The following is a 17914-nucleotide window of genomic DNA, read 5'->3' as shown; positions in this document are numbered from 1 at the left end:
AGTTTGACTTTGTTATAGTTTTAATATTTGGTTTCGAACTGACAGTGTTTTGTAGGTTGCTTGTTTCAGTTCTCCCTGTTAGATTATGAGCTATTTGAGATCAGGAACTTTATCTGTCTTTGTATTGCTAGACTTAATAGGGGCAAGAAATCCAATACTGTCTTGGAGTAGAGTTGCTAATGAATAGTAAAAACGCACAGATGGGCAGAAAAAACGTTACACACACACACAGAGACGCACACACACTCCCCACCTGCATATGGGCTTCCCTGGTAGCTCACCTGGTAGCGAATCTGCCTGTAATGCAGGAGACCCTGGTTCAACTCCTGGGTCAGGTAGCTCCCCTGGAGAAGGGATAGGCTACCCACTCCACTATTTTGGGGCTTCCCTGGTGGGTCAGATAGTAAAGAATCTGCCTCCAATGTGGAGGACCTGGATTGAATCCCTGGATTCAGAAAATCCCCTGGAGAAGGGCATGGCACCCCACTCCAGTATTCTTGCCCAGAGAATCCCCATGGACAGGGGAGCCTGGCGGGCTACAGTCTATGGGGTTGCAAACAGTCAGACATGACTGAGCACCTAAGCACAGCGCATATATACCATATATATAAGTATATATGTGTGTGTGTGTGTGTGTGTGTGTGTGTGTGTGTGTGTGTATAGGCATTTCACATGATGTATGACCGTAGCCATATATAATAAATATGTTATAATAAAATCTTTCTTTTCATAACTTTTACTATAAGGTTCAAGGGAATATTTCTCTTTCTGTATACTTGAAAGCTTGTAGTGAGTTGAATTAAATTATAGTCAAATGGATCACATTTTGAAAAATTAACTTCCTTAATTCATGATAAGTTAGTTTCAGTATTTTTAGTTTGTTTCCCTGATTTAGCATTATTAATAGGAAGGCAAACAATGCCAGAATGTTTCTTTTTCTGTTACTATTAACATTTTAAAATAAATACCTTAAAATACTAGTATTTATATTAAAATTGCATTTTAAGAGTGTCTTCTGCATTGTTTTACATTAAAACTTGGTGGTTGTATTTTTTGTTTTGAGCTTAGTACAGTTAAATAAAATCTTGTAAAGGTCTTCTGTCAGAAAGGCAGCTAAATAGAAGTCCCACTTGATATAATCTTATCTGTATATAGTCAACAACAACAAAAAATCCTCCTTTAAAATGAAAAAATTTTACCAAGATTTCATAAAACTTCAAAAGTTAAATAAAATTTTTATATATGAAAGAAATTTTTATTACCCACCACTTTGCAAAATTCAAATTACCAAAAAACAAATAGATTATATACTTTCCTGTTCATTGACCATTTTGCTGTTCATTGTCACCTGAGTAAAAGAAATAGAATAATTTTTAAAACAGTAATCACTTGAGGCCTCACTAATTTAGAATTTCTGATGACTAAGATACTGGACTGAAAGTATTAACTTCTTGAGGCCCTACAGCCCATGGCCTAAATGTTGCCTAGCAAATTAAATTTGTGTACAAAATTATAAGAGAAATTAAATCTTTCAGAAACTTCTAAGTACTTTAAAGTAATCATTTGTATATCATGGATTTGTTTATTATAAATCATGCCTTCAAAACATAGTTGTTGATTAAAAGCCATTAGTAATTGAGATTTCTCCAAAAAGATTCTGAACTAGTGAGGTGCATAGTATATAGTCAGATTTATATCTGTTCAGTATTTGCAGGGATGAATTTGGCCAAATATTGCTTCATGGGATTATGTTTGGAATTCTCTTTGCTCTTTTATCCCTCTTGCCTTACACTTTTAAAATAGGTAAATCCTCTGATATCTGTGTTGTGTTTAATTAGAATGCCATGGTTCCTACTAGGGGCTTCCCAGGTGGCTCAGTGGTAAAGAATCCGCAGGCCAGTGCAGGAGATGTGGGTTTAATCCCTGGGTTGGGACGATCCCTGGAGGAGGAAATGGCAACTCACTCCAGTATTCTTGCCTGGAAAACCCCATGACCAGAGGGACCTAGAAGGCCACAGTCCATAGGGCTGTGAGAGTTGAACACGACTGAGCAACTGAGCACGCATGCTCGGTGCCCACTGAGACTGAGTGGGTTTCTTTAACATGCTTCCTTTAAAAATTAGTATTTTAATTCCACTGATTTAAGAGAATTATTGATTTTAAAATATTAGTAGTGGTTACCTGAACTCAGAAATGGGTATATTGTATTAGTAGATTTATGAGAATAATACCGAGTTTTATATTTAATTTGATAAATTTCTTTTGAAAATAGTTCCCTTATATACCATTATTTTTTATATGAATGAATACATCAGAAATTGAAAACCAAAGGATGATGATTTTGTCATAAATCTGTTTTCCAGGATTCATTTACTACATACATTGTCATCTGTTAGTTCTTTTCTTTATTTCATAATTAATTTCAAAATTCAGCATTTTTTATCTAATTTAACATTTTCATATTTTTAAAGGTCCCCAGGTGCATCCAATTTTTCAGCTTTACCAAAGATCTCTCCTTCATCTCTATCAAATAATTATAACAACATCAACAACAGAAAGTAAGCACTGAATCTTAAAAACTCTTTGTTTAATTGATCGCCCTATTGTGGTTGCAAAAAATCTCTTGTATCTAAAATTCAGAATAAAGAAGTCTTAATGCATTAAAATTGATTTTCTTTTAAATCACTGGTCAGTTCTTCTAGGAGTAACTTCACAAAAAAGCAAGCAGAAGTATAAACTTCTTGATTTAATATATATACTGCAGTAATTTACTAAAAGAGAAATAACGCACTTTCAGAATTTTATATTCTAAATGTTAATTATTGACATATATAGAAGTCTGTTATAATTCAAATTTTTAAGAAGAGTATGAATTTCAGATGTCATTTTAGAACTAGACATGTAATCACAGACAGCATATGGTGTTTTTTTAAAAGTGTGTATCTGTGATTCAGTTGGAAGGTACAGTCAGTAAAATTGAAAAGTGTATACAAATTCTTAATTATGAAAAAGGCAATTACTTTTTGTTAAATAGCTTGGAGAAACAATTCCTTTGCTCTGCCATGAATAATACTCAGAATCTTGGGATATATAAAAATTACATGACAGTGTGTGCCTTTGAATATATTGCTATAAAAAAAAGGATTGAAAGTCACTTGGCATTCACAATAACATCTGACATGGGTATATTGCCTTGAAAATTGACATTGTTTTATAGGAAAGGATAAAAATAAAGTTATAATTAGTCTGGTCCATTATGGAAAGAATTTTAATCCAGAAATGATTATCATCCTTTTACTTCTTGGATGTATACATTGTCACTTCTATATTAGATTTACAGTGTTTATGTAATTAAATATTTATGCTGCTTGTCCAGTTCATAAATGACATCTGATTATTCTAGAGAATTAATTCAAAAATACTTGAGACTATTTGTGAAATACTCTTTTAAAAAGCACCATTAATTGACTTTATAGGTTTAATTAATGTTCCCTTAAAATTCTTATGGAGGGTGGGGCTTGATAAAATGATTCCAATTTTAACATACATCTGGATTATAAAAATATAAGAATAGCCAAAATAACTTTGGAAAGGAAAAACATTGAAAATGATTAATCCTGTTAAATATCACAACCTGTTATAAAGATAGAATTCAGACAGCAAAGTACTGACCCAGTAATACGCCTCCAGATCAATGGAATAGAAAAGACAGCTCAGAAACAGACCTTTATATACAAAAAAATTTAATGTGATCAGAAAGTATCAATATTCTAGACTAATAGAGAATGGGCAGATTATCCAGGAAATGCTGTTAGAAAAATTAGATTGCTATTAAAAAGTGTTAATTGTCAGGTATATAAAAATTAAAAGGCAAATAAGTGAAGAAAATTCTTGCCAGAAATGGCAGTGAAGGGCAAATATTCTTAATAAAGCAAGCTTATAAAAATCAGCAAGGAATTTTTTCAGATGGCTAGAAAAGTGAGTAAATGATGTAGCTGGGCTGTAAAAATAAAAGAATTAAACATTTTAAATGTTCAAATTCACTAACTAGAGATAGGTAAATTAAAACCATAAACAACTCCATCCACTTCCCCCCACCTCCATTGCACTGGGAAAAGTTAAGTGATGATATATTTTCTTGTAAGGATTCTGTTTGACTGGTTGGAATGTTAGTCCAGCTTTTCTAGAAAAGAGTTTGCTATCTGTATCAAGATTTAAAACATTTATTCCTTTATTTCAGTAGTAACAAGATATGCACACTATAGTATAATAGCGAAATATTGAAGACACTGGATATCCAAAATTGCAATGTAGTATGTTCTCTTCTATTCAAAAATGTTTATTCTCAAGCAAAAGAGTGAAAGGAATCCTCCTATAATCTGGTTTGTATTTTACATAGTATCTTTTAATTCATTAAAAGTAATTTTCTCATAAGAGATAAAATATTATTTGTGTTTCTGCCGATTGCAGATGGCTCCCACATCTACTGTAAAAGAATTTGGTTCCATGTATTTATAGTTATTCTATACATGTTAGTTATTCTATATGTGTATTTATAGTTATTCTTTGGAGAGAGATTTTTTAACATTGTATTGAACAATGTTATAGACTGTATTGAACATAGACTGTATTTTGACCAGAGCAGCCATATTAGTACATGTGGTCTGGTGCTTCTGTGTTTGTCTTATTTCCTTCTCATAGTGAAAATATGACAATACAGTGTGATTTCAAAAACCTCTGACTGGAGAAAATATTAAAAAGGGGAATTGGGAGTGGTTTCTTAAATTTAGAACATGAATAATGATTCTACTCCTATGACCAGATTATGTTTTTAGCTATTTATATTTGTCTAGACACTAAAATAGTCCTTTCATATTGGAAATTTTAGTAGTAAATAGTTGCTGGTACCACTTAACGTAAAACTTCTCTTTCTTAGTAAGGAACAAAATTTAAACATTTATGAAATGAGTTTTTTTAACTTGAAAAAACTTGAATTAATGCTGTCATGTTTACCTAAACAGTTATCGCACATAAAATTTACTTCTTGACTTTCTTTTCAACTTGTGGAAATAAGTAGCTGCTTAAGACTTCAGATGGAAATAGCACGATTTCTTTCATTGAAAGTATGTAAAATGGGTAGTAACATTGTTTAAGTACATTTATGAAACTTCATGTATGTGGCTATACACTACGGTGAAAGTGCATGTTAAAATCAGTAGTTCTGACATAACAAGTTTATATGGCATTTATTTACAAATTCAGGATTTAAACTGATACATTATTAAGATACAGAATTTTCACTTTTAGAAATAATATTTGTTACAATAGTAATAACAGTGTACTTGGAATTATTTAAGTTTAATAAAGGTTAAGTTTTTATTAAAGACTAATATTATGCCTGAATATTGTTTTCCTTGCAGTTTTCTTATTAATTCATACAATATTCATTATATATGTCAAAATCTTTCTTTTCGCTGCATTTTCTTCTGTCTTGCTACATTTGCTTTGCTATAATACTGCCTTTAAAAATAAATCTCTTTAATGTATTTATTGTCTCAAATCGTGGCTTTCCACATCAGAGCACATTCTGTTTTTCTGTTAATTCATTTAAAACTCTTTTATTTGCAATGGAAATGACTTTGTATAAGAGATTAAGCGATGAAAAGGAACTGGAGCTAACGACTGCCAGAGCTAGCTAGTGATCTGGCTTTTGACAAGTTACTTGGTGGAAGCATCATTTCATTAACTGCAAAGTAAGCATAAACTTTTAAATGTATATTCATTTAAGATGATAGATTTTTTAATACATAATTAATCTAGTATAGTATTAAAATTCTTATTAAGATTCCTGGCAAACTCATTTATTTTTGCAAAGTAGCAAACCCTGTGGGATAAGGACTAGTTTACAGTCTTTAGAAAAAAAAATAGCAGAAGTCATCATGAAAGGTATTGAAGCTATCTTTCAGGCTTAGGTTTCCCTGTTCTTTGCTGTAGTGTTTAAAGAGCTGCTGGCTTTGGTATTTTCCTCAGCAGACTTTATTTGATTTAAGGAGCACAAAAGATGTGGATTATAAGTGACCAATGAAGACAGTATTAAAATATTTTTAATTTGTTTTCATTATTATCATTGAGCATCTAGACTAGTATCTCAGTCTTTGGACAAGGTTTATACTTATCCTGTCACTTAAACTAAAATGCAGATATCCTTTAAGTATTCAGATCTTAAAAGATAAAACCAAACACTGCTTTTGCATATGAGTTTTGTATTCATTTTTCAGTAAATAGGAATCCCTGTCCCAGCAAGCTCCATCCTCTTGCCTCAAAGAAGAGTTGAGTTTTCAGCACTCATTTGTTATTGGGGGTAGAAGGGATCTGAATATGAATAGCTTATAAGTGTGCTTTTAGTCTTTTCACTTGCTTGGCTGTCAGTGTGGATATGGGTGTGTGTGTGCATGAACATGCATTTGGGCATACTTTCCCTCTGTATTGTGACTTGTTTTATTATAATTTTATAGCTGATATATATAATATACATATATTAAATATAGCAATTATAAAAAATACATATATTGTTTTTCAACGTGTTGAAAATGTAGACCTTTTATTTTTGTAATGTATAGCAGGCCTTGATTTTAAGCACTTCTTAAAGGGAAGAAAGAAGAACACAATTCAGTTTTTCTGTTATATATCCTAGAAGTTAGAGTCAAGAATCAGTTATTAAGTGAATATATATTGAATTGTTGACAGGTGCCTTGGACTTAGTTACTGATAATAAAAATTATAAGGCTAGTGATCTTCAAAAGATGCTTGAACCCATTTTTTTTCCTTTAACTTTAAAACAAGTAAATAGCTACCAGTCTATGAAGCACTTCTTTGGACCCTGCTATTTTTAAGTTTAGGATAGATTAATTTTTTAGTATAAGAGTTGATCTTTTATTTATGATGAATACAAAAATATTAATGGTATAGCATTATGTGTATAATTATTGGTTGATAGGGTTTTGTGTTGGGGCATATTTGTTTACTTAAGGTTTTGTTAGAAGAGGCAGTAGTACAGTTCATTTAAATTGTTGTAATTATAAAGTGAGAGTATAGAAGCTACAATGGAAAGTTATTTGAAATTACAAGTAAAAACTGTTTTTGAAAAAATAATGCCAGGAATAAATTGTAGCCAGTTGAGGTTGTCAGAGTTAACTGATTTACCAAGTTTATTTGTAATAGTGTGTTCTTTTATTTGTTTTTAGCAAATGAACTTGATTCTTGTTTAGGTTTATCCAAAGCATTCATCATAAATAGCTTATAAGATAACTTATTAAAAGTTAAGAAGCCATTATTTTCCACAAACAAATTTTTAATTACATGTAAAAAAAGGGAGGAGTCTAGCTTATTGATTTTCTTAGTTCTTTATAAAATGACCCTGATTCTCTAAAGGTTGACTATTACATCATTTTTTTTAAGATTATTATCTATTGTACTCATCATAGTACATATTATCCTGAAGTTGTATTTATCTAGTTAAACAAATTGCTTTAATCTAACAAGCTAGAAGATTCTTTCTATAATATTAATACTGAAATGTACTTGCTTAGAATCATTTCAGTTTTGCATACCTAATCATCCCACACTTTTTCCTGCATTTGCATACTAGATTTTGCTAATCTAGCATAGAATACTATAAATAAAATCTTCAGTGCATCAGAACAGTGAAGTGGCAGAGGCCCTGGAAATCTCTGCTCTTACCTGTAACTAAAACACAACTCTTCCTGTTTCTCTTGTTCCCACTCTATTACAATAGCAAGATGTAAAAGGGACATAAATGAGATGATTTATTGCTGCGGGTGGTGGTTAAAATCTGAATTTTTCGAATTTGTTGGAGCAGTGAGGAACAGAGCAAGCTGTGAAGCTGCTCCAGTTAATGAAGTGTAGAAAGATATAATGTGGTTTGTATTGGTCGGTGTGGTATATGATACAGTGATTTTATTGATTGAATGAGAAATATATTAATTAAGGGGATTGTTGTGCTATAGGTTCATGTTAGAAGTACCTCGGTTAGGTACTTTATAAAAAAATTAATAACTGACCACCTGTCTCAAATAGGTTTAAAGTACTGTGTTCATTATAACTGTATGATGATAATTGTGCATTATGAAAAATATTTTGTTTTTTCTTCCAGTGTGAAAAACTCAAATTATTGTCTCCCATCATATACCGCTTATAAGAACTATGATTATTCAGAACCTGGAAGAAACAATGAACAACCAGGCCTCTGTGGCCTAAGTAACTTGGGAAATACGTGTTTCATGAACTCAGCTATTCAGGTAGGTCTTTCCAAACAAAGTGAAACTCCTGTGCTTTATGGAAACCAGTAATACAGGAGGGATAGAGTTGGGTTTTCCATGTCAGAACTTGAGTATTTTATGTTTGAAGAGCTTTTGTTTTCATGGATGCTTGAAGCATGCACATTTGATTCATTCTGATGCTAGTAGTAGAATATCTTATGCTTCTCAGTTAGGTGGCATGTGATTGATTATCACGTAGTAGAAGATGAAGTATAAATTCATGGGAAAATATAATTCCAATCAGAAAATACCAATCAGAAAACCTAGGCTCTCTGAGAAGAAGAAAAAAACTAGTGAGATCTCTCCTTTACATGAAATCTCTTATTTTTTAAGACATGGATGGAAATCTCAGAAAATGATTTTTATGGTCGCCAGTGTTCCACCTCTTAAAAAAAAAATTATTTTTAAATCTTTTTTTTTTACTTTAATGTGAAATTAAGATTTTAAAAAATAAAATTTAATGAAATTTTGTATACACATTTTAATAAATCACTTTCCCTTAATGCTCTTTCAATTTGGGGATATAAGAGATCACTGCCCTTTTTTCCCCTTTGTCTGTTCCATAGAGCTTCCTTTTTCTTCCTGTTGTCTGTACCTTCTTCCAATTTTACTTGTGAAATACTGATATCTTTGATTTAGAAGTAACAAGATCTATATATACTTGAATATCACTGTCACTGTGCATAAAATTAGAGCTGGTTATTTTATTTCCCTTTTAAAATAAAATTTTATGTTTCAAAGAGCCCAAGATAATGGTATACTATTTTGATATTTGAATTTTACCTACATTTGTCAAGTCTTTTGTTTTTTTTTTTTCCCCAATTCTGAATTTTATTTCTAAATCTACAGTGTTCTGTTCTCTATTCAGATTTTAATACTGAATCTCCTATGCCCAGGAACCACCCTCCAAAGATACAGATTAAACACAGATGTAGAGTGATAAGGACATACTTGCAAATCTTTTTGACTATCTGAAGAAAGTATAGGACTCTCTTTCATTCAAAATTCTAAATAAATAATTTGTACATTCTCATTAATGCACTTGTTTCCTAAATTAACCATTGTCTTTATAGCATTCTTGAAAAGTTAGAGTTTAGCCATCATAACTCTTGACCGGGAGTTGGCAGCTTTTTTAAGACACGCACTAGAGTGTGTAAAATTGATAAATTCCAGATATCTTTGTTTAAAGTTGAGCCAATCAGTAAATTGTCTGCTCAAGCAGATACTGTGTAGGTTTAATAAACTGTTCCTTTAAACCTACTTTGATGAGTAATACTGCTTATACTTTAATGTGAATCACTTTATCCAAATTTTTTTTCTAGGATCCTAACAATTGTTAGACAATTTAATTTTAAAATATTTTGTCTTTATTTTCCGGAAGAAGAGAAGGGTAACTCATCTAAAAAAGAACAAGCCAAAACTACTGTAATCCTGACAGTTTAATTTGGATAATAAAGTGCATGGGTGCTGAGCTTTCTGAGATAGGGACAGGCAGACATTGCCATTTTGTTTCTGTGTCTGTTGGATTACTCTGCCTAATCACTGAAAAGTCATATTTAGCACCATCTCCGGAAGATGTTTTATATATATAAACAGTGGTTATATCAGTATCAGAAAACCCTTTCTCATATCGCAAGTCACATTAATTTTTATACAACTGCTTATCCTTGCATTACCAAAATTATTTTCATTCTGGAGTCTTGATATCTTGAGGTCTTTTGGGTTTTGTTTTTGTTTTAACATTCTAGTACGGAAAACCAACCTTGGTGATTTTTCATAAAGATTAAGAATAGGATTTTTGTAAAAATTTTAGTTGCATAAGCATAAAAAATTTGAGTCCGTTAGAAAAAGAATTAGTGTTCATGCTAATCATTCATGCCAGAGAGTCTCTGGCTTACATTCAAACTATATTTCTTCTAAGGCAATTTTCGTTTCCTGTGCCTAATCAACTATGTTGAGCTAGATTTGGCATTTGTTGAACTTCCTTGTGTATATTTAAGGGAAAAACTTCATTTTGCTACTTTATTCTTCTGTTGAAAGTTTTATTACAATAAACTGGTATACCTGATGCTGACTCCTCTTTAATATATTTCACCTTTTGTTTCATTTCAGCTGAGATATAGACATGAGGATGAGGTTTGTTAGGGTGATAGTTTGTAATTTTCTAATAATCATAAAAGATAAATTTTTCATGAAAATTTCAGCAAAGTATTTTAAAGAACTACTCTCGTTAAAATAAAACTTTCCAAGTTGGGGAAGAGAAAAAATTAGTTTTAATTTTTGCTGCTTTTGAATTTTAATCTAAATTCAGAATTAGAAAAGCTAGTACTTCAGTTTTATTTTCTTAAAGCATCTATAATTTTTAATTGCTTTGGATGTCAGCTTTGAAATAGAAAATTCACCATTTAAATTTCCTTGTAACTTCTGTGAAATGAAAGATAGTTCATTAACGTCAATAAATATTATAAAATGAATTTTCTACTGATAATTTGAATTGTAATATAATCTCTTATTAATTCAGTAATTGTAAAAGATATGAGTGGACATTAGTACATTAGGCAGTGTAATTGTTGATAATATCTTTAAAAATATGGGTGCAAAAGCATAGCTATTTTTTCTGTGTGAGCATAGGTTATGCTTAACCCATCAGTAGCCTTGAGATAATTAAATTAATCATTTGTGATTAAAAACTAAGCAGCACCAATTTGAGTGTGATTTAATATTGTCATTGTTATTCAGTTTAAAAATGCTGAGACTCAAGATTTTCTCTGAATAATGGTATGGATAAGTGTTAAATTTTTCTGGTGAATATAGTGCTGCCATGTAGTTTGTTTATCTAGTTAATATCTGCTAGACGTCAAACATGTGGGATACATTTAAACTTAGGTCCTGACCTATTAAGATTATAGTCTTGATTTTGTAACTTTCAGATGTTTTGCTTTTTAACATGAAAATCTTTTTTGAATTATTACTGTGAAAACTTTAATTGTATCCTCAGCAATTAAATAGATACAGTGAAGTTGCTTTGGTTGGTTGAAGTGCCCAGAGTCCTGTCTGCTTTTCTTCTATATAATGGCCCTAGGAGCATGCTCAGATGGCATCCCAGGACTCTAAGGACTAGTTTAACATCTCTCCTGCTAATTAGCTGTGCTACCCTGTATAAGTTATTTCTACAACTTATTTTTCTCCTCAGGTGAGGAAAATAATATCAATAGTCCCCTTATCTTAGAAGTTTTTTTTTTTTTAATTTTTAATTTTTTTAATTTTTTATTAGGGTTAGAAGTTTTATGAGGATTAAGTGAGTTGATGAATATAAAGTTCTTAGGATAGTGACTGGCACATCATAAATGAATAGACATTAGGTTGATCTTATCTTTTTTTTATTTGAAGGAGTTAAGCAGAGTGACTGTGGGAAAATTCTACCATCCATAGTCCCTGTGTTTATTTTTTCTCCTTTCCTACAAGTCTTATTCCACTTTGTCTGGACCTAGGGAATGAAGAAAAAATTGAATGTACTTTTAATTTTTTTGTTTTTGTAGTTTAGTGTTATTTCAATAGTGGTATTTATCATCTCCATTTCTGAGCTTTGTTAACTTAGTTCTCCTAGGCATACTGACTAAGCAAGGGATATAACAGCCTAGAACTTTTCATGAATAATCAGTATGCAGGAAATTTAAAATTCTTGAGTTCCGGTAATCTCTGGCCTCAGCCTCCTCAGCAGTTATGATTATAGGCATACATCACTGTGTTCCAGTAGCAAAATGAGTTAGCAAAGTAGTTTTCCAGTGCCCTTAATATACTACTCCATTGAGAAAATGTCTAGTTTTTTAAATTTGCATTTTTGGAGGTAATTTTAATTAGCATTAGTTGAGTAGATTTCAGGAGCACTCCAACCCTTGTCTTTTTCATTGTCAAGGCGTAGGATGCTCATGATTGGCTTCCTGGAAGAAGCAGCTCTTCAGATGGATTTGAAGCAGGGGAGTGATATGGTCTTTTCCACTGGAAAGCAGCATGGCGTAAGATGGTTGTTTTCAAACTCTTTACTTGAAAGTAATAGGGCTTCTTAAACAGACACTAAGAAGTCATTGAAAAAAAAAAAGATGATAATCAAGGACCTATATTTTATCCTTTGTCATAAATGTCAGTTGGAATTCCAAATGTTTTTAAAGTCAACTTTTTCCTATGATCTGTTGGGTTAGGTAAAAAGTTATTCTGTAAATTCCAAAGAATGTTGAAAGTTTCCAAAGAATATAGAAAGTTGAAAAGTCTTTTTTTTTTTTAAAGACGTAATTCAAGAGAACGAGTAATATTACACAGAAATAACATTCTTTTAAGAAACTGGATTCACATATAATGCAAAACTGTGAAAAAGTCACTACTAAAGCTATTATTTCTGTGTTGGAGTACTTCATATCTGTGAACAGAACTAAGTATAATGCTTTTCTACACTTACCTTGAGCTTGCTTTTGCATTTATTGGAACAAATTCTTGGAAACACAGTTTAACATGAAACTTTCTAATTTTTATTCAAATTAACCAAACTTTTGGTTCAGTAAATGAACATAGTTTCTTTCGATCACAAAAACGAAACACCTCACCACAGAAAGATAAGAATTTTTTTAAATAGTTTAGGATTTTGAAGAAAATGATGGCTTGAGATAAATTGAGAATGTGGCTGATGAAAAATTCAAATCCTATTCTTATGGCAGATTTTTACCCAAGCAATTAAACTCAATATATTTGAGCTCCTTCCATACTGCGTGCCAAAAATTACATGGCAAACTAGCATCAAAAATATGTTTAATCATCTTGTCAAATGGCAACTCAATCATATCTTTCCATTTTGATAAAGGTAAAGAAATGGAAACAACCTCATATTAGAACCATTCACTTTCTTATCACAGACGCCAGTGTTTTTACTTCTCCCTTGTTTGAACTAGGGAAAGGGAGAAGTGTTTCTTCCCTTTAGAAAAAGTAAGGGGACTGGGAAAAGAGAACCTTAATTGTCAGGCAGACTATTAGGGGAAAGAGTAGATATAGCATAATTCTGTAAGTATTTAGTTTTCATAACTGGGGCAGAAGCTGTATCTTTGATTGAATGCTTTGTACTGTGTAAGTTGGCTAATGGTGATTTCTGATCTTGAAAATATGCCTTTTGTAACCAGTGATCTTGTCTGTTCTTCACATTCGTCCAAATTAATACACACATCTCTCTAGTATTAATGCTTCTGTTTCTGTTAATATAAGTTTTCCTATGTTTTATCAGTCATAATTCTAGAATACGAAATGACATGAGTACAGATTACAAGGGAAAGGCTTATTTCAAGGAGTTGTAGATAATAACATCTGATTTTAATACAGAATTGTTTTACATTACACTCATGAGGTAGAATTACTTGGAATGCTGACATATAGTGGCAGTTACTAACATAATCAGACTGAATTATCTTATATTTTAATAATTATTCAAAGTAATTGAAAACATAAGAAATGTCAGTCTTTATAATGGTAACTAAAATGTGCCCCGTTTTAGTAGTTACAATTTAGTAGTTACCAAAATACCCTTCTTTGCATAGTAAAGAAGCAAGAAAAGAAAAAATGGTTTCAGATTTAGTTGTATTACCTAACAATCAAAAACAGTTAATTTCCTTGATATCAAAAGCTTTTTCCAAAATACATTTTTTTCCTTTATTAGAAATATGCATGTCACTCAACACATTGTGATTGGAATATTCTAAAGTATATCAGGTTTATGTTCTGAATTTTATAAATTGGTATCATTAGTCACTGGAAAAATATAAGCTATTGGACAGATAGAGCCCTAGAAAGGAGAAAGCCATGCTAAATATATCTTAAAGGCTTTTTATCTTTTACCTGTTTGTCCTAATGTATGTAGTTAAATTCTAGTCAGTTAATGTTATGCTGTATTAATTACAAGAGGCCCTCTCTATTAGATTTTTTTTCTTCTACTGGCACACTTAAGATCATCTTTCTATTTCAGTATGTGAGTAAAAATAGTTTGTGGTAATTCATGTTACCAGTGATCAACTTCATCAGTGTTTTTGCTTTGCCAATAATGGATGCTTAATTCATTTTTTTTTTTTAATACTATCTATATGGAAACTTTTGCTTAGTGTTACCAATCACTTCTTTACAATAATTCCTAAACTATACTTGGCAAGTGAGTTGGTTACTAAAAACCATTGCTTTAATTAGTAATAGTATTTAAAATAGATTACTAATTCTCATAAACTCATATTGAAATATTAAGAGCCCAGTAGTGAACCTACAACCTCTGATAGTAACAGTACCCTTCTTTGCATAGTAAAGGTGGTTTTTCCTATCACTGTCACATTCTTACTTTTCCCTTCGTAGAGACCTTTGAGTTAGGGCATCTGATATCCTTATTTCACTGAAGAGGAAATTGAGGCAAGGAAAGTTTAAGTAACTTGTCATTCACTAAGACAAGTTAATGAATGAGTTAAAACTGGCTGACATTAGGATGTCTATTTTAATTCAGACATCCTGAGATAATGTATATTTCATAGTTATACTAGTCAACTTGTAAGAAGTGCTTTTAAAATCTTATATTTTATTGTGGTTGCATATACATAGCAACGTTTACCATTTCAACTATCTTTAAGTGTACAGTTCAGTGGTGTTAAGTATATTCACATTGTTGTGCATCCATTAAAAATGTTTTTATGTTTATGCAAAATATATGGTCCCCATAATACAAAATGTTTCCATTTGGTAGTATTACTATTTTATGATTCGGACACTTTCCCTGGGAGATTATATTTGATGGTGTGTTTGAAATAATTTAAGAACTCCTTTTAGAATTGCTTTCATTCTTCTGAATATCACTGATGGATATTTCTCTTCTTTTGATGATAAAGTTGATTTTCAAAAATGTTATTCAGAGCTTTATCTCCAGAATATTGTAGGGGATCAAGCTGTATAATTTTTTTCAAATTAATAAGTGTTAAGTTATCCATTCATTGGAGAAGAAAATGGCAACCCACTCCAGTATTCTTGCCTGGAGAATCCCATGGGCAGAGGAGCCTGGTGGGGTATACTCCATGGGGTCGCAAAGAGTCAGACACGACTGAAGCGACTTAGCACATTCATTCGTTTACTCAGCAAATATTCACCGAAGGCCCACTAAGGGCCTTTCACCCTGGGAGGCACTGACTGTGCTGTGGCGAACAAAGCAGTACGGATTCCGTGAATCGTAGTCTGGTAGGGGAACGTGATCATCGCTCAGTCGTGTCTGACTCTGTGGTCCCATGGACTATAGCCCACCAGGCTCCTCTATCCATGGGATTCTCCAGGCAGTAATGCTGGGGTGGGTAGCCATTTCCTTCTCCAGGAGATCTTCCCAACCCAGGGATCAAATTCAGGTCTTCTGCATTGCAGGCAGCTTCTTTACTGTCTGAGCCACTGGGGCAGCCCTAGTCTAGTAGAGTATAAACATTAAATTGTGAGTGTGCTAAGCATCATAAAGAGAAAAAATCATGGAAGGACAATGAGTATAATAAGACCTGGGAGAGCCTCTGATTTATACTGGAATACATGCTCCCCAGAAGTAACGTCTGAACGGTGACCAAAAAATAGGTGTTAGTTAGGCAATTGAGAATTGAAGTCAGACAGAGCAACAACAGCATGTGCAAATCCCTAAGGCATGCAGGTTTGAGGAACCAAAGATGAGTAACCCGTGGGATAATATTTAAAATGGGGAGGGGGCGGGGGGGATAAAATGAGTTCAAAGAAATAGGCAAAGACCAGATCATGTAGGGGGAATTTGGATTTTAATGCATTATAAAGGCATTAAAGGTTCCAGGCAGCTATCATCTCATCTGGTTTACTGTAGTTATCTTTTAACTGATGTCTCTGCTTATACCCTTAGCCCCTATGATTCATCCTCAAAAATAAACTTTGAGAGAGATCCTTTTGAACTTAAAGCAGGGGCTTTCCTGGTGGTCCAGTGGCTAGGACGCCATGCCCCCAATGCATGGGGCCTGGAATCAATCCCACATGCCACAACCAAGACCCAGCGCAGCCAAATAAATAGATTTTTTTTTTTTAATTAAAACATTTCCTGTTATTCCTTCTTCATGTCACTAAATGCCTTCTCATTTCACCAAGCAAAAGCTACAGTTCTTAAAAGAGACTTAAGACTCTGTATGATCTGGCTCCTGCTATCTTATTTTCTACGACTTTCCTCCATGCTCCCTCTGCTCCCTCTTCACTTAGCTCCCCCACCCCCCACATTTCACAAATGTTCCTGCCTTGGGGTGTCTACACTTAATATGAGTCAGATGTTTCCCTCCTCACTCTGTATACAGTGGTAACTGCCCTTCCCATTGCATGACCACCTGATATTTGCTATATATATATATTTGAGTTTTTTTGTCTGTTGGCCTCTCCCTACTCCCAATTCGTGCTCCATGAGCATGGGGACTTTGTTTTAGTCACTGCTATAGCCCTATTACCTCAAACAGTGTCTGGCATGTAGCTGGCATTCAAATTAATGAAAAGTAAACGAAATCACAAGTGTGTGTCTGACTTCTGGCTTGTGCATCATAATGATAACATAGTGATAACAGTGGGAGGAGAGACACAGGGGAGGTAGGTTTGGAGTAAGGAGAAGATTATGAGTCAATTTTAGGCATATGCAGTTTGTCCTGCCCATGAAACATCCAAGTGGATACATCATAGACAGATGGGTGTTCTAAGAGTATGGGATACAGACCACAGGCTTAGGCTGGAAATAAAAATGTGGCTGTTTGTAGTTGGTTTTAAAATCAGGGAAATGATTGCATCTGTAAAGAGAGGGCATCTGTGAAAAAGAGATTCCAGGACTAAGACTTACAGTTTAACATGTGAGTAGGGGAAAGACTGCTGTTGCAACAGGAGAAAAGAAGGGGATTATGGATTCAAGTAGTTTCTAGATTTTGTGATGACTTCCAAAAGAATGAGACCTTGTTATAAGCTAAGAATTCACGAATAAGATTGCTCAGCAATACTGAGATCTCACTTGAGATTGAGGATCACCAGTTTAGAATGATATAAATTTATTCACTTAAAATTCTCTGTAACAGTGTTTAGCTACATAGTGCATAAAATAGATGGCTGGGTTCATACAATAAGACAATTGGGTTCATCTCGAGTTGAAAGAAAAAGGGGTCAAAGAAATTAAGAGCAGCTAGGCTAGTCGTCTTGTTTTGGGTGGCTAATGTATTTAGCTAATCCAATAAACATACCTTGAGACTTACTCTGTGCCAAGCATTGTTCTAGACATTGGTAATACAGAGTTGAAAAAGACAGTGCCTATCTTCTAGAATTTCATTCTAGTGAATAAGATAAACATGTAAATAAATAAGATAATATGTGATATAGAAAGCATGATAGCCAAGTATTTTAGAAGCAAAGCGATCTATTGGGAAATAAGTGAGGCTTCACTAAGGAGGTGACAGTTGAATTGAGTCTTGATTTCATTTGTTGAGTACATTATTCACTAAGACTTATGTTTGGTTAACCTGGTGATAAAAATAGCAATGACATACCAGAGG

General features: G+C 32.8%; 1 protein-coding gene across 4 annotated transcripts in view; it reads left to right on the top strand.

Moving 5' to 3' along the window:
• USP15 (ubiquitin specific peptidase 15) overlaps positions 1 to 17914 on the top strand; it is a 131818-nt gene that overhangs the window by 80983 nt on the left and 32921 nt on the right. For 2 of the 4 annotated variants that reach the window (XM_061130986.1, XM_061131025.1), the window contains exons 7-8: positions 2472 to 2558; positions 8174 to 8318. In XM_061130986.1, the coding sequence (XP_060986969.1) occupies positions 2472 to 2558; positions 8174 to 8318 (232 nt within the window). Of the gene's footprint in view, positions 1 to 2471; positions 2559 to 5522; positions 5754 to 8173; positions 8319 to 17914 lie in introns of those variants that run through there. The other 2 variants (XM_061131006.1, XM_061130997.1) reach the window with 2 other exon arrangements.

The sequence above is a fragment of the Dama dama genome, chromosome 3, assembly GCF_033118175.1.
Source record: "Dama dama isolate Ldn47 chromosome 3, ASM3311817v1, whole genome shotgun sequence".
NCBI classification, from domain to species: Eukaryota; Metazoa; Chordata; class Mammalia; order Artiodactyla; family Cervidae; genus Dama; species Dama dama.
The sequence above is the reverse complement of the archived record's forward strand: the minus strand, read 5'-3'. Positions and strand labels throughout refer to the sequence as shown.